This window comes from Salmo salar, chromosome 05 (assembly GCF_965601325.2).
Source record: "Salmo salar chromosome 05, fSalSal1, whole genome shotgun sequence".
In the NCBI taxonomy this organism is placed as follows: Eukaryota; Metazoa; Chordata; class Actinopteri; order Salmoniformes; family Salmonidae; genus Salmo; species Salmo salar.
In genome coordinates this window covers 15,504,699-15,529,339 of record NC_138295.1, presented here as the reverse complement: position 1 = coordinate 15,529,339, position 24,641 = coordinate 15,504,699, and the positions used below count along the sequence as shown (strand labels likewise).

At 42.7% G+C, this 24,641-nt stretch overlaps 1 protein-coding gene across 18 annotated transcripts in view; it reads right to left on the bottom strand.

Annotated features, from left to right (window-relative positions):
- LOC106604312 (ankyrin repeat and KH domain-containing protein 1) overlaps nucleotides 1-24,093 on the bottom strand; it is a 91,806-nt gene extending 67,713 nt beyond the window's left edge. For 15 of the 18 annotated variants that reach the window (XM_082975067.1, XM_082975064.1, XM_082975079.1 and 12 more), the window contains exons 1-2: nucleotides 23,629-24,093; nucleotides 9,275-9,428 (exon numbers count right to left, since the gene is read on the bottom strand). In XM_082975067.1, coding sequence (XP_082831193.1) covers nucleotides 9,275-9,428; nucleotides 23,629-23,904 — 430 coding nt within the window. In that variant the 5' untranslated portion in view covers nucleotides 23,905-24,093. Of the gene's footprint in view, nucleotides 1-9,198; nucleotides 9,429-23,628 lie in introns of those variants that run through there. The other 3 variants (XM_082975078.1, XM_082975081.1, XM_082975080.1) reach the window with 2 other exon arrangements.
- Between the last annotated feature and the right edge of the window lie 548 nt (nucleotides 24,094-24,641).

Sequence of the window (24,641 nt, the reverse complement as noted above, 5' to 3'; positions counted from 1 at the left end):
CAAAATAAATGATCTAATGATTCTGTCTCTTCACAGCAGAATCTGCAGAGCTGGGAAGATTGTATCCCCATATCTATAACATTCTATTGGTTGCAAGAATATTGTATAACAATTGTAAATTGAAAAATTAGAAGTTTTGAATCCGGCGTTGTTTTGCGTGTCAATTCATAAACCATGTGCCATGGAATAGGTACATGGAAAATCTTGTCAACTCTTTTCCAATTTATATGGCACATTTTTTGGTAATTAAATTGGAATACGTTTTTATTTATCACAATTTCTTTATCCAATTATGGTCTTTAATGCAGGGCCGACAGACAAGTTCAATCTTGGTTTCATCAGACCAGAGAATCTTGTTTCTCATTGTCAGAGACCTCCAACTCCAAGAGGAGTGTCATGTGCATTTTACTGAGGAGTGGCTTCCTTCTGGCAACTCAACCATAAAGGCCTGATTGGTGGAGTGCTGCAGAGATGGTTGTCCTTCTGGAAGGTTCTCCCATCTCCACAGAGGAACTCTGGAGCTCTGTCAGAGTGACTATCGGGTTCTTGGTCACCTCCGACCAAGGCCCTTCTGCCCCGATTACTCAGTTTGGCCGGGCGGCCAGCTCTAAGATGAGTCTTCGTGTATTCCAAACTTCTTCCATTTAAGAACGATGGAGGCCACTGTTCTTGGGGCCCTTCAATGCAGCATTTTTTTTGTACCCTACCGCAGATCTGTGCCTCGACACAATCCTGTCTCGGAGCTCTACGGACGATTCCTTCAACCTCATGGCTTGGTTTTTGCTCAGACATGCACTGTCAACTGTGAGACCTTATATAGACAGGTGTGTGCCTTTCCAAATCATGTCCAATCAACTGAATTAACCACAGGTTTCTACAACTTGATTGGAATCCACATCTCAAGGACAATAAATGGAAACAAGATGCACCTGAGCTCAATTTCGAGTCTCATAGCAAAGGGTCTGAGTACTTAGGTAAATAAGGTATCCGTTTTTGTTTTATATATATATATATATATATAAATTTGCAAACATTTCTAAAAAGGTTTTTGCTTCGTCATAATGGGATGTTGTGTCTAGATTGATAACGACATGTTTTTATATAATACATTTTAGAATAAGGCCGTAAGGTAACAAAATGTGGAAGAAGTCCAGGGGTCTGAACAATTTCCGAATGTACAGTACCAGTCGAAAGTTTGGACACACCCACTCATTCAAGTTGTATTGATTTTCTACGTTGTGGAATAGTAGTGAAGACAGCAAAACTATGAAATAACACATGAAATCAAAATATATTTTAGATTCCTCAAAGTAGCCACCTTTTGCCTCGACAGCTTTGCACATTTTTAATTTCACCTTTATTTAACCAGGTAGGCAAGTTGAGAACAAGTTCTCATTTACAATTGCAACCTGGCCAAGATAAAGCAAAGCAGTTCGACAACATACAAAAACAGAGTTACACATGGAGTAAAACAACATACAATCAATGATGCAGTAGAAAAAAAACAAGACTATATACAATGTGAGCAAATGATGTGAGATAAGGGAGGTAAAGGCAAAAAAGGCCATGGTGGCAAGCGTCCCACCCGTGGTGCACTCCATCAACAGCAGGTGCATTTCAAGAGCGGCAAATTTGAATCCAAATAAATGTCAAAATTCAAATTTTTCAAACATACAACTATTTTACACCCTTTGAAAGATAAACATCTCCTTAATCTAACCACGTTTTACGATTTCAAAAAGGTTTTACGGCGAAAGCATAAATTTAGAGTATGTTAGGACAGTACATTTACAAGAGTTGTGTGTAATGTTTTGTCAATTCAAAGACAGGGTCACCAAAACCATAAAACCAGCTAAAATGATGCACTAACCTTTTACAATCTCCATCAGATGACACTCCTAGGACATTATGTTAGACAATGCATGCATTTTTAGTTCTATCAAGTTCATATTTATATCCAAAAACAGCGTTTTACTATGGCATTGATGTTGAGGAAATCGTTTCCCTCCAATAACCGGCAGTCAAGTCAGTACCACAAATTAAATAATTAAAATTAGAAAACATTGGTAAAATATTATATTGTCATTTAAAGAATTATAGATTTACATCTCTTGAACGCAATCAACTTGCCAGATTTAAAAATAACCTTACTGGGAAATCACACTTTGCAATAATCTGAGCACTGCGCCCAGAAAAATACGCGTTGCGATACAGACTAGACGTCATGTTGGGGAGATCTAAAATCGAAAATACTATGTAAATAATCCATTACCTTTGATTCTCTTCATCAGATGTCACTTCCAGGTATCACAGGTCCATAACGAATGTAGTTTTGTTCAAAAAAGCTCATCATTTATGTCCAAAAATCTCCGTCTTGTTAGCACATGATCTAAGCCAGCCGGACTTCTCGTCATGAACGAGGGGAAAAAATATATTTACGTTCGTTCAAACATGTCAAACGTTGTATAGCATAAATCATTAGGGCCTTTTTTAACCAGAACATGAATAATATTCAAGGTGGACGAATGCATTCTCTTTTATAACGTATTGGAACGAGGGTACCCAACATGAACTTGCGCGCCAGGTGTCTAATGGGCCATCATCGTTCCATGGCTCTTGTTCGGTCAGATCTCCCTCCAGAAGACTCAAAACACTTTGTAAAGGCTGGTGACATCTAGTGGAAGCAATAGGAAGTGCCAAAATATTCCTCAGCCCCTGTGTTTTTCAATGGCATAGGTTTAAAGGTAATACAACACATCAGGTATCCACTTCCTGTCAGAAAATGTCTCAGGGTTTTGCCTGCCAAATGAGTTCTGTTATAGTCACAGACACCATTCAAACAGTTTTAGAAACTTTAGAGTGTTTTCTATCCATATATAATAAGTATATGCATATTCTAGTTACTGGGTAGGATTAGTAACCAGATTAAATCGGGTAAAAAAATTTATCCAGCCGTGCAAATAGTGCCCCCTAGCCCTAACAGGTTAACAGTGTCCAAAGAAGGGCCAGAAGTATATAGAATGGTGTCGTCTGCGTAGAGGTGGATCAGAGATTCACCAGCAGCAAGAGCGACATCATTGATGTATACAGAGAAAAGAGTTGGCCCAAGAATTGAACCCTGTGGTACCCCCATAGAGACTGCCAGAGGTCCGGACAGTAGGCCCTCCGATTTGACACACTGAAGTCTGTCAGAGAAGTAGCTGGTGAACCAGGCGACGCAATCGTTTGAGAAACCAAGGCTACTGAGTCTGCCGATGAGGATGTGGTGATTAACAGAGTCAAAAGCTTTGGCCAGGTCAATGAATACGGCGCACAGTATTGTTTCTTATCGATGGAGGTTACGATGTCGTTTAGGACCTTGAGCGTGGCTGAGGTGCACCCATGACCAGCTCTGAAACCAGATTGCATAGCGGAGAGGGTGCGGTGGGATTCGATATGGTCGGTAATCTGTTTGTTGACTTGGCTTTCAAAGGGTAGGATGGATATAGGTCTGTAGCAATTTGGGTCAAGAGTGTCACCTCCTTTGAAGAGGGGGATGACAGCAGCTGCTTTCCAATCTATGGGAATCTCAGACGACACGAAAGAGAGGTTGAACAGGCTAGTAATAGGGGTTGCAATAATTTCGGCAGATCATTTTAGAAAGAAAGGGTCCAGATTGTCAAGCCCAGCTGATTTGTAGGGGTCCAGATTTAGCAGCTCTTTCAGAACATCAGCTGAATGGATTTGGGAGAAGGAGAAATGGGGGAGGCTTGGGCGAGTAGCTGTGGGGGGGGTGCAGTGCTGTTGAATGCAGTAGGGGTAGTTAGGTGGAAAGCATGGCCAGCCGTAGAAAAATGCTTATTGAAATTCTCAATTATAGTGGGCTTATCGGTGGTGACAGAGTTTCCTATCCTCAGTGCAGTAGGCAGCTGGGAGGAGGTGCTCTTATTCTCCATGGACTTTACAATGTCCCAGAACTTTTTAGAGTTTGAGTTGCAGGAAGCAAATTTCTGTTTGAAAAAGCTAGCCTTGGCGTTTCTAACTGCCTGTGTGTATTGGTTTCTAACTTCCCTGAAAAGTTGCATATCGCGGGGGCAGTTCGATGCTAATGCAGAACGCCACAGGATATTTTTGTGTTGGTTAAGGGCAGTCAGGTCTGGGGAGAACCAAGGGCTATATCTGTTCCTGGTTCTACATTTCTTGAAAGGGGCATGCTTATTTAAGATGGTGAGGAAGGCATTTAAAAAAAATAACCAGGCATCCTCTACTGACGGGATGAGGTCAATATCCTTCCAGGATACCAGGGCCAGGTCGATTAGAAAGGCTTGTTCGTTGAAATGTTTCAGGGAGCGTTTGACAGTGATGAGTGGAGGTCGTTTGACCGCTGACCCATTACGGGTGCAGGCAATGAGGCAGTGATCGCTGAGATCTTGGTTGAAAACAGCAGAGGTGTATTTAGAGGGCACGTTGGTTAGGATGATATCTATGAGGGTGCCAGTGTTTGCGGCTTTGGGGTTGTACCTGGTGGGTTCATTAATAATTTGTGTGAGATTGAGGGCATCAAGCTTGGATTGTAGGATGGCTGGGGTGTTAAGCATGTCCCAGTTTAGGTCACCTAGTAGCACGAGCTCTGAAGATAGATGGGGGGCAATCAGTTCACATATGGTGTCCAGAGCACAGCTAGGGACCGAGGGGGGTCTATAGCAGGCGGCAACGGTGAGAGACTTGTTTTTGGAGAGGTGGATTTTTAAAAGTAGAAGTTCAAATTGTTTGGGTACAGACCTGGATAGCAGGACAGAACTCTGCAGGATATCTCTGCAGTAGATTGCAACACCGCCCCCTTTGGTCGTTCTATCTTGTCTGAAAACGTTGTAGTTAGGGATGAAGATTTCAGAGTTTTTGGTGGACTTCCTAAGCCAAGATTCAGACACAGCTAGGACATCCGGGTTGGCAGTGTGCTAAAGCAGTGAATAAAACAAACTTAAGGAGGAGGCTTCTAATGTTAACATGCATGAAACCAAGGTTATTACGGTTACAGAAGTCATCAAAAGAGAGCGCCTGGGGAGTAGGAGTGGAGCCAGGCACTGCAGGGCCTGGATTCACCTCTACATCCCCAGAGGAGCAGAGAAGAATAAGTATGAGGGTACGGCTAAAAGCTATAAGAATTGGTCGTCTGTGACATCCAGAATAGAGAGAAAAAGGAGCAGGTTTCTGGGGGCGATAAAATAGCTTCAAGGTATAATGTACAGACAAAGGTATGGTGGGATGTGAGTACAGAGGAGGTAAACCTAGGCATTTAGTGATTATGAGAGAGATAGTCTCTAGAAACATCATTGAAACCAGAAGATGTCATAGCATGTGTGGGTGGAGGAACTGAGAGGTTGGATAAGGTATAATGAGCAGGGCTAGAGGCTCTACAGTGAAATAAGCCAATAAACACTAACCAGAACAGCAATGGACATTGCATATTGGCATTAAGGAGAGGCATGCTTAGCCGAGTGATCAAAGGGTCCAGTGAGATTCAGACAGCTAGCCGGGCCACAGGTAGCAAGCTGGTGGAAGGTCTGTTTTTAGCCACCTCGTGCGTTTCCGTCTGTGGGTTAGTGGGGTTCCGTGTTGGCAAAATAGTTAGTTATAGTGGCCCAAGAAAAGTGTCCGATAGACCTATTCAGATCGCAGCCGATAAGACAGCTAACGATTAGCCGGCCGCAGATAGGCGATCAGGTTACGTCGCGACGGAGGGGCCAGTTGGATAACTCCCTCGGGCAGATAACGTCGGTGGTCCAGTCGTGAAGACCCGATGGGGCTCCGCATCGGCAGTAAAAAGGGTCAGGATAGGTGATTGTAGCCCAGGAGACACTTCAGCTGGCTAGCTCAGGAAAAGCCCACGAGTGGCTGACGGAACTCTTCAGCTGGCTAGCTCCGTAATAATGTGTGTTAATTCCGTGACCGACGTTGCCAATAGTCACTCAGGTAGCAGCTAGTTAGCTGCAAGATCCAGGTGTAAACATTCTTGGCATTATCAAAACAAGCGTCACTTGGAATGCTTTTACAACAGTCTTGAAGGAGTTCCCACATATGCTGAGCAATTATTGGCTGCTTTTCCTTTACTCTGCGGTCCAACCCATCTCAATTGGGTTGAGGTCGGATGATTGTGGAGTAGAGGTCATCTGATGCAGCACTCCATCACTCTCCTTCTTGGTAAAATAGCCCTTACATAGCCTGGAGGTGTGTTGGGTCAATGTCCTGTTGAAAAACAAATTATAGTCCCACTAAGCGCAAACCAGTTGGGATGGCGTATAGCTGCAGAATACTGTGGTAGCCATGCTGGTTAAGTGTGCCTTGAATTAAAAATAAATCAGACAGCGTCACCAGCAAAGCACCCCCACACCCTCTCCTTCTTGCTTCACGGTGGGAACCACACATACAGAGATCATCCGCTCACCTACTCTGTGTCTCACAAACACACGGTGGTTGAAACCAAAAATCTCCAAGTTGGACTCAGACCAAAGGACAGATTTCCACCGGTCTAATGTCCAACGCTCCTGTTTCTTGGCCCAAGCAAGTCTCTTCTTATTATTGGTGTCCTTTAGTAGTGGTTTCTTTGCAGCAATTCAACCATGAAGACCTGATTCACACAGTCTCCTCTGAACAGTTGATGTTGAGATGTGTGTTACTTGAACTCTGTGAAGCATTTATTTGGGCTGCAATTTTTGAGGTGCAGTTAACTCTAATGAACTTATCCTCTGCAGCAGAGGTAACTCTGGGTCTTCCTTTCCTGTGGCAGTCATGAGAGCCAGTTTCATCATAGCGCTTGATGGTTTTTGCGACTGTACTTGAAGAAACTTTCAACGTTCTTGAAATTTTACGCATTGACTGACCATGTCTGAAGTAATGGACTGCTGTTTCTCTTTGCTTATTTGAGCTGTTCTTGCCATAATATGGACTTGGTCTTTTACCAAATAGGGCCATCTTCTGTATACCCCCCCTACCTTGTCACAACACAACTGATTGGCTCAAACGCATTAAGACGGAAAGGAATTCCACAAATTAACTTTTAACAAGGCACACCTGTTAATTGAACTGCATTCCAGGTGACTACCTCATGAAGCTGGTTGAGAGAATGCCAAGAGTGTACAAAGCTGTCATCAAGGCAAAGGGTGGCTACTTTGAAGAATCTGAAATCTAAAATATATTTTGATTTGTTTAACACTTTTTGGGTTACTACATGATCCCGTATGTGTTATTTCATAGTTCTGATGTCTTAACTATTATTCTACAATGTAGAAAATAGTAAAAATAGAGAAAAAGCATGGAATGAGTAGCTGTCTAAACTTTAGACTGGTACTGTACATACATTAAAAAATATATTTTGGATTTTTGTGCCCATGAAAGCTTCTCAGCCGTAACAGAGGCAAAATGTTAGGTAGTTACACTGCAATTCTGGGATCTCTATGTAAATAAAGCTATCCGACAGCTAGTGCTTTCAGAAAGTATTCATACCCCTTGAACAACATAACGCTTTGTATTCAGGACAAAAGTTCATTTCTTGGCCACATTTTTTGCAGTATTCGTTAAGTGCCTTGTAAACAGAATGCATGTTTTAGAATATGTTTTATTCTATACAGGCTACCATCTTTTCACTCTGTCATTTAGGTTAGTATTGTGGAGTAACTACAATGTTGTTGATCCATCCTAATTTCTCTCATATCACAGCCATTCAATGCTGTAACTGTTTTAAAAATCAACATTGGCCTCATGGTGAAATCTCTGAGCAGTTTCCTTCCTCTCCTTACAGATAATGGTATTTGTGGGGTAGTCATTCGAAAAATCATGTTAACCACTATTATTGAACACGGACTGAGTCTATGCAACTTATGTGATACGTTAAGCACATTTTTACTCCTGAACTTATTTACGCTTGTCATAACAATGGGTTTTAAATACTTATTCGCTTTTCATGTTTTGTTCATTTCTCAAATGTTCTATAAACAAAATTCCACTTTGACATGATAGGGTATTGTGTATAGATCAGTGACACAAAATCCACATTTTAATCTATTTCAATTCAGGCTGTAACATGTGGAAAAAGTAAAAGGGGTGTAAACATAATTTGTTTTAAATGATATGTTTTATGAAACTTCTCTGTATATAGTGTGTTATATGTTCAGTGGTATTGTGTGTTCTGTTCTCCGTTATACCTCTTGGCCAGGTCGTCATTGTAAATGAGAATAGGTTCTCAATTGACTTGATTAAATAAAGGTGAAATAAATCATTAAGGCAGCACAGAAACTTCGTCCGAAATGGCAGCTTATTCCCTATATAGTGCACTACTTTTGATTAAGACCCATAGGCCTCTGGGATAGGGAATAGGGTGCCATTTTGGATGCGGCCTGTGTGTGTGTGTGTGTGTGTGTGTGTGTGTGTGTGTGTGTGTGTGTGTGTGTGTGTGTGTGAAGACTACATTGACGTTTTCCTGTCATTTGCATTTTCTGTTGATATTTATGCGGAAAAATATTTTTACAGTAACATTTACATTCTTGAATACTGTAAAACCTAGAAACACACCCTGGTCCATATAACACACACAGAGAATGTTAACCCATAAGCACCTGCTCTAACACTACAACACTGAAGAGCCGGACACACGAAGGCTATGCACGCACGCACACGTTGACATTAGAAACACGGACATACATCTCTTTCTGGCTTTCCATCAGGCTGACGATCCCCTGTTTGAAATGCCTCCTTCCTTCCCCTGAAGTAATCAGTGCTGGTCAGATGATGGGTGAAAGCTATGCTGTTAGCTGCAGATAACCACATGTTCACTTCAACAAATCAAGCAGAACTGCAACAGACAGCAAGACAAGGTGGCAGGTATGGGGGCGGTACTAGATGGGGAGGGTTGGGGTCTGGTTGGGTAGAATGGGGTTGCTGGTGGGGTCCTTTTCGGTCAAGTAGGGTTGGATGGAATTGGTTTGGATGGGGGTACTAGGCCGAAGTCTTGGGGTGAGATGAGTTTGAATTGAGTTGAATTAAATAGAGGAAGGTTAGGGAAAGGGCTGAACCGTGGGATCAGGCAGAGCTGGGTTCTGAATGACAGCGGCCAGGGTTAGGGCCCAGTGATGATTCAGTGTCATACCTGCAGTCTCTAGCAGGGCCTTGAAGGCGGGCCCGTGTCTAGGTGAGGGGTTAGAGGTGGGGGTTTAGAGGTCGTACCTGCAGCCTCTAGCAGGGCCTCGAGGCAGGCCTGTGTCTAGGTGAGGGGTTAGAGGTGAGGGTTTAGAGGTCGTACCTGCAGCCTCTAGCAGGGCCTCGAGGCGGGCCTGTGTTTCTGGGTCGACAGTGCGGAGGTCCACTCCGTCTGTGGCGCTGGACAAAAGCAGCTCCGAGGCCGTCTTCATGATGGGGTTCTCCAAGTCCTCCTGGTCCAAGATAAATGACTCCACCTGGGGTAAGAAGTAGAGGGACAGAGACAAGTGTAAGCAACACATAACATATAAAGCACATAACAGCAGAAGGGGAAATCTCACTTGATGTTGCATCTTGATCTGCAGCCAACCCCCAAAATGTGTAATATTATATTGCTTATATATGTGTATTCCATAGGTCCTATTCAACTCTGTCCATCAACAACTATGAGTCTAACGTAAACGAGCACAGCTCTTCAGGATGACTGGTGTCCTGCACAGCTCCACTCTTATTTGCATGACTGGATGTTTTTCTCCAACACCTCTTCATGAGTGAGTAAAACCATGTGGCTCAGATAACCAGCTGAAGCTGAAACGTATTGGCCGTGGCGTGTAGAAAGGATCCGTCATCTACTCTGGACAATTGACCAATCAAATGAGGGGTGTGGTTCCATATTTATAACATATTTTCTAGAGAATTATGTCAGAGATTTTTATTGTTTATAAAAAAGGGGAGGTTCAGTTACATGTCTCGCCGTTTTGGTCCAAAGTTGTGTCTGTATGAGACTTCAGGCATCCGCATGCTTCCCATCAGGAACAGTTCAACATATTAGGAGCACATTGTGAAGTTTTTGTTCCTTCTGGTCTTCGGGAAGGTTTTTTTGGCCTAAGTCGGTAGCCGAAGTGTACGCCCCTTCGCCGGTGATTGGTCAACAGTAGGGATTCTTCAATTAAGTGTTTGTTGTCATTCAATGAGAGACTAATCATTTATGTACATTTTTTCACTTGAGAAACACTGAACCAAACATCTTAGTTAGATGTAACATTGTGCAAATAAGATCACCTCGGCAAAAATGTAAATTAATTTAAGATTTTAGAAATCGTAGATTAATTCAGACTATTTTGAGGAAGTGTATGAGTCGCTATGACATCTCGAAATGGACAAACAGTACTATTGCTGCTTTCTCGTTTTTCAAGCGAATGTCTTAAGGGAGTATGAGAGCCCTCGTTCGGAGCACACTCGCCAGCCGAACCGAAGCATGCGGAAGGCTTTAGTCCGAGCCTCAAGTTTTCCTGAACATGTGACCTGACCAGGAAAAAGACGGAAGCCACTCCTCAGTAAAAGGCACATGACAGCCCGCTTGTCCATTACGTGGCCCACCAAGCCCAGAGGTACAGCTGTAGGGTTCGCATGGGACAGCTAGAAGGCAGGCAGGAACAGTGAAAACTAGACCTCCCTCTGTCATTTCTCAAGGAGTCCCTGTCCAATATGTGAGTCTCAGGCCTGCGTTGGTTTTTCCATTTGTTGACCTAGACATTCTGTACACACCCAGATGTCTCTTAAGGTCGGAGTCCCTCCCTCCACCTGTAGCCTCTGCCTCTAGGGCAGCAATGCAGCCTGACACATTCACATTGGCCCAGAGGCCTCATTAATGACACGGTCTGGGCATTGAGGAAGATTCCGCCAAGCCAAGGCTTCAGATACATAAACCACAGTCTTATTTGAGGAAAAAGAAACAAATAAACATTCTTAAAGAAGGTATGCATACACTGAGCTGTGACGCGCTTTAGATCAGGGATGGACAACTCCTGTCCTCAGGGGCCTGATTAGTGGCACACTTTTGTTCCAGCACCAGCTAACATACCTGACTCCAATAATCAACTAAATATAAATCGTCAGTTTAAAATGCAATTATACTGAACAAAAACCATGAACACAACATGTAGTGTTGGTCCCATGTTTCATGAGCTGAAATGAAAGATTGCAGAAATGTCTCAAATTTTGTGCACAAATGTGTTTACATCCATGTTAGTGAGCATTTTTCCCTTGCCAAGATAAACCATCCAGCTAACAAGTGTGGCATATTAAGAAGCTAATTAAACAGCATGATCAATACACAGGTGCACCTTGTGCTGGGGGTAATAAAAGGTTACTAAAATGTGCAGTTGTGTCACGCAACAATGCCACAGATTTCTCAAGTTGAGGGAGTGTACAATTGGTATGCTGACTGCAGGAATGTCCACCAGAGCTCTTGCCAGAGAATGTAATGTTCATTTCTCTAGCATAAGCCACCTCAAACTTAATCTTTGAGAATTTGGCAGTATGTCCAACCGGCCTCACAACCGCAGAACACATGTCGGGCAGCAGGTAGCATAGTGGCTAGAGCGTTGCTCCAGTAACCAAAAGGTTGCTAGATCGAAGGTAAAATATGTCCTTCTGCCCCTGAACAAGGCAGTTAACCCACTGTTCCTAGGCCATCATTGTAAATAAGAATGTGTTCTTAACTGACTTGCCTAGTTAAATAAAAGGTTGAATAAAAAATTATAAATTAATTTAAATTGACTAATTTCCTCATATGAACTGTACCTCAGTAAAATCATTGAAATTATTGCATGTTGTGTTTGTATTTTGTTCATTATAGTCTAAATCATCTGTGTGACTCCAGAGCATGTGAGTGGAGTGGAGCGAAGCAAGCCCACTTTGACTGGAGCGCAGAATGAGTTCCCGAAAGTTCCCAATTTCACTCCAGTATCGCTTCAGTGGCACTCAATTCATGAGCTCAGGGCATGCCCGGCCCAGCATGCATTTGTAGGTTACTTGCGTGCTGCTATAGCCCTTTGCTTTAGCTACGTTCATGGAGTTAGCTAAATATTTTCATAAAGAAACTGAAAACAGACAGGTGCAAAATCAAGGTGACTGAAAAAGATGAGGAAGACCAAGAGCAAGGCAGGGAGTGCAGTGATAGTGTCCACAACTAAATAATCATTGTGGAATCTGAAAAGACACGTATCCCGAAAGCATGGTGGTGTACTACGTGCACATGCTAACAGGAAGGAACGAGGTGGGTAGCTAGCTAAGTGTCATTCTAGCAAAGTATTTATAAACAAAAAAAATCTGATATCTTAAAAGTTTGGTTCATTTTTGTTCTGTTAGCTATAAAATAGGCCATCACTGATTTTGGTCCAATAGGCCTGACATATTAGTTCTTCCAAGGAGCTTTCAGTTTTGATAGAGTTATTTTGCCTAAAAACCTTTAGGCCTACCTATTAGGGCGGTCCCCGACAAAAAAATAATAATATTGGTCGCCCGAAAGTTGTCTGTTCTTTCGACCAAATCGATTGGTGTAAATGTTTAAACATCCTTTTCCATATATAGACAAGCCATATGTTTTAATTAAATCATCTAACACACACACACACACACACACAAACCGTTCAAAAGTTTGGCGTCACTACTGGCAGCTTCATTAAATAGTAGCCGCAAAACACCAGTCTCAAAAGTGAAGAGGCGACTCCGGGATGCTGGCCTTCTAGGCAGAGTTACAAAGAAAAAGCCAAATCTCAGACCCATAAAAAAGAAAAGATTAAGATGGGAAAAAGAACACTTGACAGAAGAACTCTGCCTGAAAGGCCTGCATCCCGGAGTCGCCTCTTCACTGTTGACGTTGAGGCTGGTGTTTTGCAGGTACCATTTAATGAAGCTGCCAGTTGAGGACTTGTGAGGCGTCTGTCTAGTTTAGATTGTTTCTCAATGTACTTATCCTCTTGCTCAGTTGTGCACCGGAGCCTCCCACTCCTCTTTCTATCTGGGTTAGAACCAGTTTGCGCTGTTCTGTGAAGGAAGTAGTACACAGCCTTGTACAAGATCGTCAGTTTCTTGGCAATTTCTCGCATGGAACAGCCTTCATTTCTCAGAACAAGAACAGACTGACGAGTTTCAAAAGAAAGGTCTTTGTTTCTGGCCATTTTGAGCCTGTAATCAAACCCACAAATGCTGATTCTAAAGATACTCAACTAGTCTAAAGAAGGCCAGTTTTATTGCTTCTTTAAATCAGAACAGTTTTCAGCTGTGCTAACATAATTACAAAAGGGTTTTCTGATCAATTAGCCTTTTAAAATTATAAACTTGGATTAGCTAACACAACATGCCATTGGACCACAGGAGTGATGGTTGCTGATAATGGGCCTCTGTACACATGTCGATATTCCATCATTTGTATTTATTTTTTATTAAAATTAGCTACAATAGTCATTTACAACATTAAGAATGTCTACACTGTATTTCTGATCAATTTCATGTTATTTTACAATTGACAAAATGTGCTTTTCTTTCAAAAACAAGGACACTCCTAAGTGACCCCAAACTTTTGAACGGTAGTGTATATTCATTGAGCTTGTCTGATGGTATAAGCGCACTATTTCATGAATTAAGCCACAAATGACTCGAGGGAGCCGGAGATCAAGATAACCAGAAGAAGAAAAGAATAAATACCTGACCATCCTTCTCGCTCTCCTCCTGGATTTCACAGATTCTGCCAGTAATAGGCTACACAAGGAGAAGGCAACCTTTCATGTGGACCGCCAATTTATATATCTTACCATTTCTACCGATCTGCCTGCCAACTATGGTTTTCATCGGCACATTTTTATTTATAATAACATCTTGTAAAAATTGCCAATAAAGCCAACAAATAAAAACATTGCAGCCTGCAGGAAGAAAATATCCTGATAAATATCCTATAAATCATGTTGACTTAGCATGGCCTGTCTGCAATGAACTTGAAACACTGTATCAAGGATTAAGTTGGGTCCAGCCTGAAGCTCCTGCTAGCAAACCTGCAACACTGTATACAATATTCTGGACCCTCAGTTTCCTGGCTGCCAGCGAGCTCAGGACAGACACAGCTGTAGGCTATTTGCACAATGGATAAGAAGTAGTCAGGTAGGCCTATTTTATGACGTTTCCACTGGGTCAGAGTGTGACATTTTTTCCCTTTCACGCTGAGTGGTTATCGAAAAGGAGAGGGCTGGAAAGATTTTTTGCTTGCTGTTTGAGGTGAAGAAAACAGTACTTTGACAGGATACACAGCTCATTAATGGAACGTGAAGCTAAAATCAGAAATATTATCAGATCCCCAAATGGGCACATATAAAGTGCATTAGGAAAGTATTCAGACCGCTCCTTCCACATTTTGTTACGTTACAGCCTTATTCTACAATGGATTAAAAAAAGAGAAAGAAAAAAGACGGAAGCCACTCCTGAGTAAAAGGCACGACAGCCCGCTTGGAGTTTGCCAAAAGGCACCTAAAGACTCTCAGACCGATCAAACCAAGATTGAACTCTTTGTCCTGAATGCCAAGCGTCACATCTGGAGGAAACTTGGCACCATCCCTATGGTGAAGCATGGTGGTGGCAGCATCATGCTGTGGGGATGTTTTTCAGCAGCAGGAACTGGGAGACTTGTCAGGATCGAGGGAAAGATGAACAATGCAAAGAACAGAGAGATCCTTGATGAAAACCTGCTCAGGATCTCAGACTGGGACGAAGGTTCACCTTCCAACAGGACAACGACCCTAAGCACACAGCCAAGACAACACAGGAGTGGCTTCGGGACAAGTCTCTGAATGTCCTTGAATGGCCCAGCCAGAGCCTGGACTTGAACCCAATCTAACATCTCTGGAGAGACCTGAAAATAGCTGTGCAGCTACGCTCCCCATCCAACTTGACAGAGTTGAGAGGATCTGCAAAACAAATGGGAGAAACTCCCCAAATACAAGTGTGCCAAGCTTGTAGCATCATACCCAATAAGATTCAACACGGTAATCGCTGCCAAAAGGCTCTTCAACAAAGTACTGAGTAAAGGGTCTGACTATTTTAAATTTGCAAACATTTCTAAAAACCTGTTTTTGTTTTGTCATTATGGGGTATTGTGTGTAGATTGATGAGGGGAAAAAAACTATTTAATCTATTTTAGAAAGCTGTAACATAAATTGTAGAAAAAGTCAAAGGGTCTGAATACTTTCCGAATGCAGTGTGTGTGTGTGTGTATATATATATAAATATTTTTTTTTAACTACTGCTTGAGTAAAAAAAAAAAAATACTGGTCAACCAACAGCCTATCGACCAAACAAACGACTAATTTGGGTCAGCCTTACTGCCAATAAAAAAAATACGTTTTAAAATGTTGTTCCATGATCTAGCCCTCTTAGAATAATTGAAAAGGCCATCATAATTAATGTTTTGTGGAGTTCATATGACTTTACATGTCTGACTGGGCTTCTATCCATGGCTTTACATGTCCAGGCTTATTTTGATGTTATTTAATTAAGGTGGGCTATCATTAGGCTAATTAAACTTTAATTTGTATTTATAGAGAAGGAAACACAGCAGCAACAAACTTTGCAGAAGAAAGACACATTCCAAGCTTACTTTTCTGAACATAAAGCCCCGGCAGTGTCGCGGGAGAGAAAGAGGTAATTCGATGATGCTTTCTTTAAAAATGGTTTACTTTGACTATGAGCCCTAAACTAATGGATAATGGGAAAGGATGCTGTACTTTGCAAGTGCAGCACAATCAGGCTACACACCGCCTTGCTATAGTACGGTCCGAGACACCCTCATGCCCTCCAAGACCTGGAAGCCAATCTGAGAGACCTATTGCAATTAGTTGAAGGTTTTAATATCAAGGCCTCACAATGTTGATGAATTGCGAGCACATACCATGACTCCAAACAACAGGAGCCATTTAGTATTAGTTTTTATTTACCTTTATTTAACTAGACAAGTCAGTTAAGAACAAATTCTTATTTACAATGACGGCCGACCGGGGAACAGTGGGTTAACTGCCTTGTTCAGGGGCAGAACAGATTTTTACCTTGTCAGCTCGGGGATTCAATCCAGCAACATTTCGGTGACTGGCCCGCCCCATTTAGCTTAAACTGGAAGTGAGCCGCACCAATGTGTCAGAGGAAACAACGTACACCTGGTGAGTGTCAGCGTGCACGCGCCCGGCCCGCCAAAGCAGTCGCTAGAGCGCGATGGGACAAGGATATACCGTGTCGTGGACGAATCAGAATGAGTTGGGTAACATAGATAATTAAGATGTTTTATTAGTATAATATGCTTATGTGAGATACTTGTCATTAGAAAGTGTCCTTTGACTCTGGAATGTTTCAGTTACACATTTCCCTTAGCTGGGGCTCAGACACTTGGGGCCCAGAGAGGGGAAGAGGTCAGACTTGTCTTTTACTTGTCTCTGTTGCTCTGCAGAATATCAGCAAGAGAGGAGGACAGAATTAAATATTGTCTTCATATGTGAATGTCTCTTTACCTATGCTTAAACCATGTGAAGGGATGGCGTGATTACTGGGGAACCAATGACTTGTCTCCACAATGTCTCTGAGCAAGTCACTCCCTCCTTTTCTTTATTGTGGGGAGGATTATGGCAGTAAATGGACCCTTGTATGTCCTCTCTTAGATCTCACACTTATCCTGTGATAATATATGGCCTAGAGGCTCACTCCCCCCAGTGAGCCTGTCCAGGAATGGGGTCAAGAGGGGGTTTGCTTGAGATGGGAGTATCTAGAGTTGACAATTGATATATGCCATTGGATGAAATAGTTCTGTTCAATACCGTACCAGGGAGGGACAGTTCTAAGGAGACCAGATACTGGGCTATACCATTAATCCTGTTGACATAGCAGTTACTGTCTGTTGTGTTTTATGGATATCTGTCATACAAAACGTAACCTTTGTGAACTGTTACTAAGTATCTGTGGTTTGTCAATGTACGTTGAAGGGGCTGTATCGTTGCTATAAAAGATCCCTGTAGCCATTCTGTAATCACCTCATTAAATGATTCATTCGAGAGAATGCATTATTGGGGGTCAAGAACTTTTGCAAAAGTATCTTAATTAAGTATTAAAGATGCAGTTAACTCGGACTGGTGTGTTTGTAACTCCTCATTTGGTAATGCAGAAATTAGCCACCACAACCGGCCGGCCAAACCCTCCCCTAACCCAGACGATGCTGGGCCAATTGTGTGCCGCCTCATGGGTCTCCCGGTGGCGGCTGGCTGCGACACAGCCTGGGATCGAACCAGGATCTGTGGTGAGGGATCTTATACAGTGAGGGAAAAAAGTATTTGATCCCCTGCTGATTTTGTACGTTTGCCCACTGAAAAAGATATGATCAGTCTATAATATTAATGGTAGGTTTATTTGAACAGTGAGAGACAGAACAACAACAAAAAATCCAGAAAAACGCATGTCAAAAATGTTATAAAATGATTTGCATTTTAATAAGGGAAATAAGTATTTGACCCCTCTGCAAAACATGACTTAGTACTTGGTGGCAAAACCCTTGTTGGCAATCACAGAGGTCAGACGTTTCTTGTAGTTGGCCACCAGGTTTGCACACATCTCAGGAGGGATTTTGTCCCACTCCTCTTTGCAGATCTTCTCCAAGTCATTAAGGTTTCGAGGATGACGTTTGGCTGTGCTTCTTCTTGAGCCACTCCTTTGTTGCCTTGGCCGTGTGTTTTGGGTCATTGTCATGCTGGAATACCCATCCACGACCCATTTTCAATGCCCTGGCTGAGGGAAGGAGGTTCTCACCCAAGATTTGACGGTACATGGTCCCGTCCACCGTCCCTTTGATGCGGTGAAGTTGTCCTGTCCCCTTAGCAGAAAAACACCCCCAAAGCATAATGTTTCCACCTCCATGTTTGACGGTAGAGATGGTGTTCTTAGGGTCATAGGCAGCATTCCTCCTCCTCCAAACACGGCGAGTTGAGTTGATGTCAAAGAGCTCCATTTTGGACTCATCTGACCACAACACTTTCACCAGTTGTCCTCTGAGTCATTCAGATGTTCATTGGCAAACTTCAGACGGGCCTGTATATGTATTCTTGAGCAGGGGGACCTTGCGGGCACTGCAGGATTTTAGTCCTTCATGGCGTAGTGTGTTACCAATTGTTTTCTTGGTGACTATGGTCCCAGCTGCCTTGAGATCATTGACAAGATCCTCCCGTGTAGTTCTGGGCTGATTCCTCACCATTCTCATGATCATTCCAACTCCACGAGGTGAGATCTTGCATGGAGCCCCAGGCCGAGGGATATTGACAGTTCTTTTGTGTTTCTTCCATTTGCGAATAAATCGCACCAAATGTCACCTTCTCACCAAGCTGCTTGGTGATGGTCTTGTAGCCCATTCCAGCCTTGTGTAGGTCTACAATCTTGTCCCTGACATCCTTGGAGAGCTCTTTGGTCTTGGCCATGGTGGACAGTTTGGAATCTGATTGATTGCTTCTGTGGACAGGTGTCTTTTATACAGGTAACAAACTGAGATTTGGAGCACTCCCTTTAAAACCTGTTGGGTCTAGGGGGCAGCATTTGCACGTCTGGATAAAAAAAATGTACCCGATTTAATCTGGTTACTAATCCTACCCAGTAACTAGAATATGCATATACTTATTATATATGGATAGAAAACACTCTAAAGTTTCCAAAACTGTTTGAATGGTGTCTGTGAGTATAACAGAACTCATTTGGCAGGCAAAACCCTGAGACATTTTCTGACAGGAAGTGGATACCTGATGTGTTGTATTGACTTTAAACCTATCCCATTGAAAAACACAGGGGTTTAGGAATATTTTGGCACTTCCTATTGCTTCCACTAGATGTCACCAGCCTTTACAAAGTGTTTTGAGTCTTCTGGAGGGAGATCTGACCGAACAAGAGCCATGGAACGGTGATGTCCCATTAGACACCTGGCGCGCTAGTTCATGTTGGGTACCCTCGTTCCAATACGTTATAAAAGAGTATGCATTCGTCCACCTTGAATATTATTCATGTTCTGGTTAAAAAAGGCCCTAATGATTTATGCTATACAACGTTTGACATGTTTGAACGAACGGAAATATATTTTTTCCCCTCGTTCATGACGAGAAGTCCGGCTGGCTTACATCATGTGCTAACGAGACGGAGATTTTTGGACATAAATGATGAGCTTTTTTGAACAAAACTACATTCGTTATGGACCTGTGATACCTGGAAGTGACATCTGATGAAGAGAATCAAAGGTAATGGATTATTTACATAGTATTTTCGATTTTAGATCTCCCCAACATGACGTCTAGTCTGTATCGCAACGCGTATATTTCTGGGCGCAGTGCTCAGATTATTGCAAAGTGTGATTTCCCAGTAAGGTTATTTTTAAATCTGGCAAGTTGATTGCGTTCAAGAGATGTAAATCTATAATTCTTTAAATGACAATATAATATTTTACCAATGTTTTCTAATTTTAATTATTTAATTTCTGACGCTGACTTGACTGCCGGTTATTGGAGGGAAACGATTTCCTCAACATCAATGCCATAGTAAAACGCTGTTTTTGTATATAAATATGAACTTGATAGAACTAAAAATGCATGCATTGTCTAACAATGTCCTAGGAGTGTCATCTGATGGAGATTGTAAAAGGTTAGTGCATCATTTTAGCTGGTTTTATGGTTTTGGTGACCCTGTCTTTGAATTGACAAAACATTACACACAACTCTTGTAAATGTACTGTCCTAACATACTCTAAATTTATGCTTTCGCCGTAAAACCTTTTTGAAATCGTAAAACGTGGTTAGATTAAGGAGATGTTTATCTTTCAAATGGTGTAACATAGTTGTATTTTTGAAAAATTTGAATTTTGACATTTATTTGGATTCAAATTTGCCGCTCTTGAAATGCACCTGCTGTTGATGGAGTGCACCACGGGTGGCACGCTAGCGTCCCACCTAGCCCCAAGAGGTTAAGAGTGTGCTCCTAATCTCAGCTCGTTACCTGTATAAAAGACACCTGGGAGCCAGAATCTTTCTGATTGAGAGGGGGTCAAATACTTATTTCCCTCATTAAAATGCAAATCAATTTGTAACATTTTTGACATGCGTTTTTCTGGATTTGTTTGTTGTTATTGTGTCTCTCACTGTTTAAATAAACCCATCATTAAAATTATAGAGTGATCATTTCTTTGTCAGTGAGCAAACGTACAAAATCAGCAGGGGATCAAATACTTTTTTCCCTCACTGTACCGCTGCACCACTTGGGAGGCCCCATAGCTGACCCTTTAACACAACAACACACCAGGATTGACGAGGAAAAAAAGCATGCAGCAAATTCAGTACATACAGCATGGGCCCCCTCACGCAGCTCCATGCTGGGACTGGAGCTGCCCAAGGTCAGGGCCAGAGAGAGGGACTTGTGTCTGTCTGTGTACCCAACAACATTCCGACTAACCTGTCCCAGTTCCAAACTAGCGTACTGTTTACTAACATTGCTTGGCAAAGATTTCTGAGGAAAGTGATGCAAGTGCTTATGAGGAAGTGCAGATAAAATGAGGGAATACATACTGTGAATTCAACACTAGCAATATTCAAAAGAGCATGAATTACGTGGTAAAACTTCAGACAATAGGTAATAAACAGTTTCAAATTCACTAAAACATTTAAATAATTGTGACAAAATGTTCACATTCCTAGTAGTACAGGATGCTAAGATATTGTTTTCATTACATGTGCCACCTGCAACTGTCAAACAGCATTCAAAATAAAAAGAGTTGACTGAGCTAACTCCGCTACTGGGAGTCCACAGACAGACTCAGTAACAGTCTGTGTGAAGGAATGTAGCGATACACTTGGAATGCAGAACCAAATTACCTTTGGGGGATGTAGTTCCAAGATGACCAACAAAACAACAATGGCCATCAGTCCTGCCCATCAATGAACTACAGTTCCCACCACTGTGTGGCATCCGGAGAGCTGGAAAGGCCTGGAAAGGCATCTGCTTAATCCTGGAGCTCAGAGTTCAGCTGTAGCCCACAGGAGTGAGCTCTCCACTAGGCTAACGTTTCACAACAATACCTCCCTTTGAGCCAGATCCTCATGGAGGGGTGCCAGGTAGTCTAGTGGTTAAGAGCATTGTAACCGAAAGGGCGCTGGTTCGAATCCCCGAGCCAACTAGCTGAAAAATCTGTCAATGTGCCCTTGTGCAAGGCACTTAACCCTAATTGCTTCTGTAAGTCACTCTGGATAAGAGTGTCTTGCTAAATGACAAATGTAAAAAAAAAAAAATACAATTCCTTTAAGGCCACAAAACATGAAAGGTATCAGACATACACCGTACATTCAGCCTCAATGAATTCCTTACAGACACGAGAGCCATATCTGCCGGCTCTCGTCTCCTATCTCTGGAACCATGCTCCAAATGAAACACAAGTTAACATCCATTCCAGACGTAAAGCTCACAGTTTACTGATGGTATGGTCAGGTAGTGTCTGCACCATGTTAACATGCCAGGCTCCACAGCTTCCATCAACACCATGACATGTGAAAGTGCTCTCTGTAGGTGCACATGTTACGACAGACAGACTTGTAAGATGACAGAAGAAAATGTCAATGCCTCATTAACAAATAAAATTATTTGTTGAAATATATGGGAAACTTCTTAGTGGATTGGTTTTCTAGTATAATCTGGGTTTGGGCCCCCTAGCCCTGAGCCACTATCAGGCTATTGTCTGGGCTGACAGTTCCAAACACGCATCACACATGGCCCTTGCCTGGAAACCCGATTGCATTGAATTCTATGTCAAGCTGAAATGAGCGGGTGAGCCAGGAACGTTTCCTCTCACGACCTCTACAAGCCAGAATATTGGAAAAAAATATTTTTTAATGGTTGTCTGTGTGGTTGGTCCTGTCGCAGGTAGGAATGAGATGCATTGTATCCACAGGAAAGTATAATTACGTCAACTTTTCAAAGAGCTGGCAGTGCATTCAGATGGATCACCTGAAGCATGGGCACAATATGAAAAAGCATGCATTCTTGCAGAGCTCGTGCAGAATTGACATGGTTCTGCCCATGCTTCATGTGATTGAAATCTCAACGCACTACCAGAGCCTTGATAAGGTGATTTAATTATACTTTCCCTGTGGATAGATTGTGTCACATTCCTACCGTCAAAAGGAACAGCAGTAACATCCGGTAGTGTTTAAAATGTAATTTTATTCTACATGCTGGGTTGTACAGGTCCATGAGAGAACGCTTTCTTGATCCAAACGCTCATTTTTGCACGACGTATAAATAATTGCAAAGTCTGGATTCCAGGAAAACATCATCCTAGACTGTTCCTAGAATGGGATTCTATACTGTCACATCACACCATATTACATAGATTAGCAAGCCTAATTACTTTTCAACAGTTTGAATGACAAGGCAGGCATGGTGCCTTTGTAGCCCATGTAGGAAGTGGACAGAATAGCCAGACAGGTAGTGATGTGTCAGTCAGACAACCAACTTGAGTGTCATGGTTGGCCGCCACAAATCCACAGACAGGTTAGAGTAGGGTAGGTTAGAGTAGGGTTAAGGGTATGGTATGGTATGGTAGTGCATGGTAAGGCAGGGCAACCACTGCTGTGTCTTCAAAAGTCACACCTTCACCTGACCTGGAAATGTTGACCTGGATGTTGATTGGTTGGTGGTGAGGGCAAACGGTGTCAGGGAACCAATCCACATTAGAACGATTTTAGAGTTGAACCCATTAATTTGTCATCATTAAAAGATGACAGAACAGGAGATCGTGGTTTGTGTGATTATGTTGTAGATCGCGATATCAGCTCAACAGACGTGTTTCAACCTCAACTATGGTGTCCTGTGAGCCTGCCAACAAATGGAAAGTTGGCCACAACTCTGAAAAGGGACTGCTATGAATTGTAACAACGCAGGACAGTGATACAGAGTTGGCATTGCCTCGCGAGGCTGAGACAAATGTCATCTGATCATTCTGTGTTATTTATGACAACCCGATGATCCCTCACACAACTAGTTAGGGCAGTTTAACGTTAGCTAGCTAACTGTCTAAAACGTGTTGAGGAATTTCAGGACAGTCGGATTTAAAATGTATATAATTTAGAAAGGTGACGTAATTGCACCATTACGATAAAATGGTAGCTAGTTTTAATATTGGCAAGATTGACAACCCTTGCTTGTTCTGGCCGTGTGTGAATACGTGCTCTCCCACCAATGTGTACAGTGTGCGAAGTCGAGAATGTGTGTCTGTGCTGTGAGACGATTGCTAACTTACTAGCTAGCTAAAGTTAGCTAGCTAATACTGTCGATGGCATGATCGCTTCCACCTGAACTAGGCCGTGGTCACAGCCTACGCCGCATAAATAAAACATTCCATCGATTATCGTGCAATTATGTCGGTGTCTTGCACTATTCTCCTTGTCTGACAACCCATGAGAAATTTAGTTTGCTGGAGACATGTTTCGGGCAAATTCGTAGTTGTTTTTTAGGTTATTTCGTCAGCCTAGGAGGGGGTGGTTGCGGACAGCTAGCTAGCTGGCCAGGCAAGGAGATGAACGTTTGCTAGCTAACGTTAGCTGGCTAACTAGCATATCTAGCAAACATTACCTCTGATACCTCGTCTTCGTCGCTGTTGGATCCGGGACCAGAGGAAAGGACTGCAGCAGCAGCCAGTTTGAAATCCAGTCTGTCTGTAGGAGGCCCACCGGGCTCGCCGAATAATCGTACTTTCTTTCCGCCCACACCAATCCCTATGCCCCGGAGTCCAACTCCTGGTGTTCCTCCGACCCCCATCCCTACCGCTGGGGTGCGAGGAGTCACCGAGTCAATCTCGTCCTCGAAGCCGTCCGTCAGCATTCTCGTCCCGGCTACAGCATCCTGCATACTTATATTGACAATGCGTATATTAGCGTTCTTATTGTTGACCTTAACTTCCTTTAGGGGTATCTCTTGTGGAATACTCGGGTGTTTTTACTTCAGGAAATCCTGAAACTCTCCCAAAGCGAGGGTTGAGGAGGATCTCTTTCCCCCAGCCATTAGCTAACTTTCTAGCTAACAACCCAACACACTGCGCACCGTTTCTCAGAAACCCCGCCTCTAAACAAAATACTGAAATCGCCATTGGCTGATGTAAAACATTGACTGACAATGATTGGTTTATATTGGTGCTTGTCAAGTGAAAGCACGCGACGTCACGTTAGGTTTACCGATATCACGAGTCTCTCAGAACGAACGTCAAGACGTGCTGTGGCCTCACTGGCCCTGGCATTTCACAGGTATTAAAAGTAAATTGGTATAAACTGGAATATTCCATAATTTACTTTCATGTCAACATGATATTTGGAACGCCATAAACAGGGACATCAAAAGGAAAGTAACTGAACTGAATGACTACCGACCTGTAGCACTCACTCTTATCATCATGAAGTGCTCAGAGAGTCTAGTCAAAGACCACATCACCTCCTCCCTCCCCAAATCGCCTACCGGCCCCGACAGATCCACAGACAAAGCAATCACCATTGCACTGCACACTGCCCTCACCTACCTGGACAAAAGGAATGCATATGTGAGGAATGAATGCTGTTCATTGAATGCAGTTCGGCCTTCAATACCATAGTGCC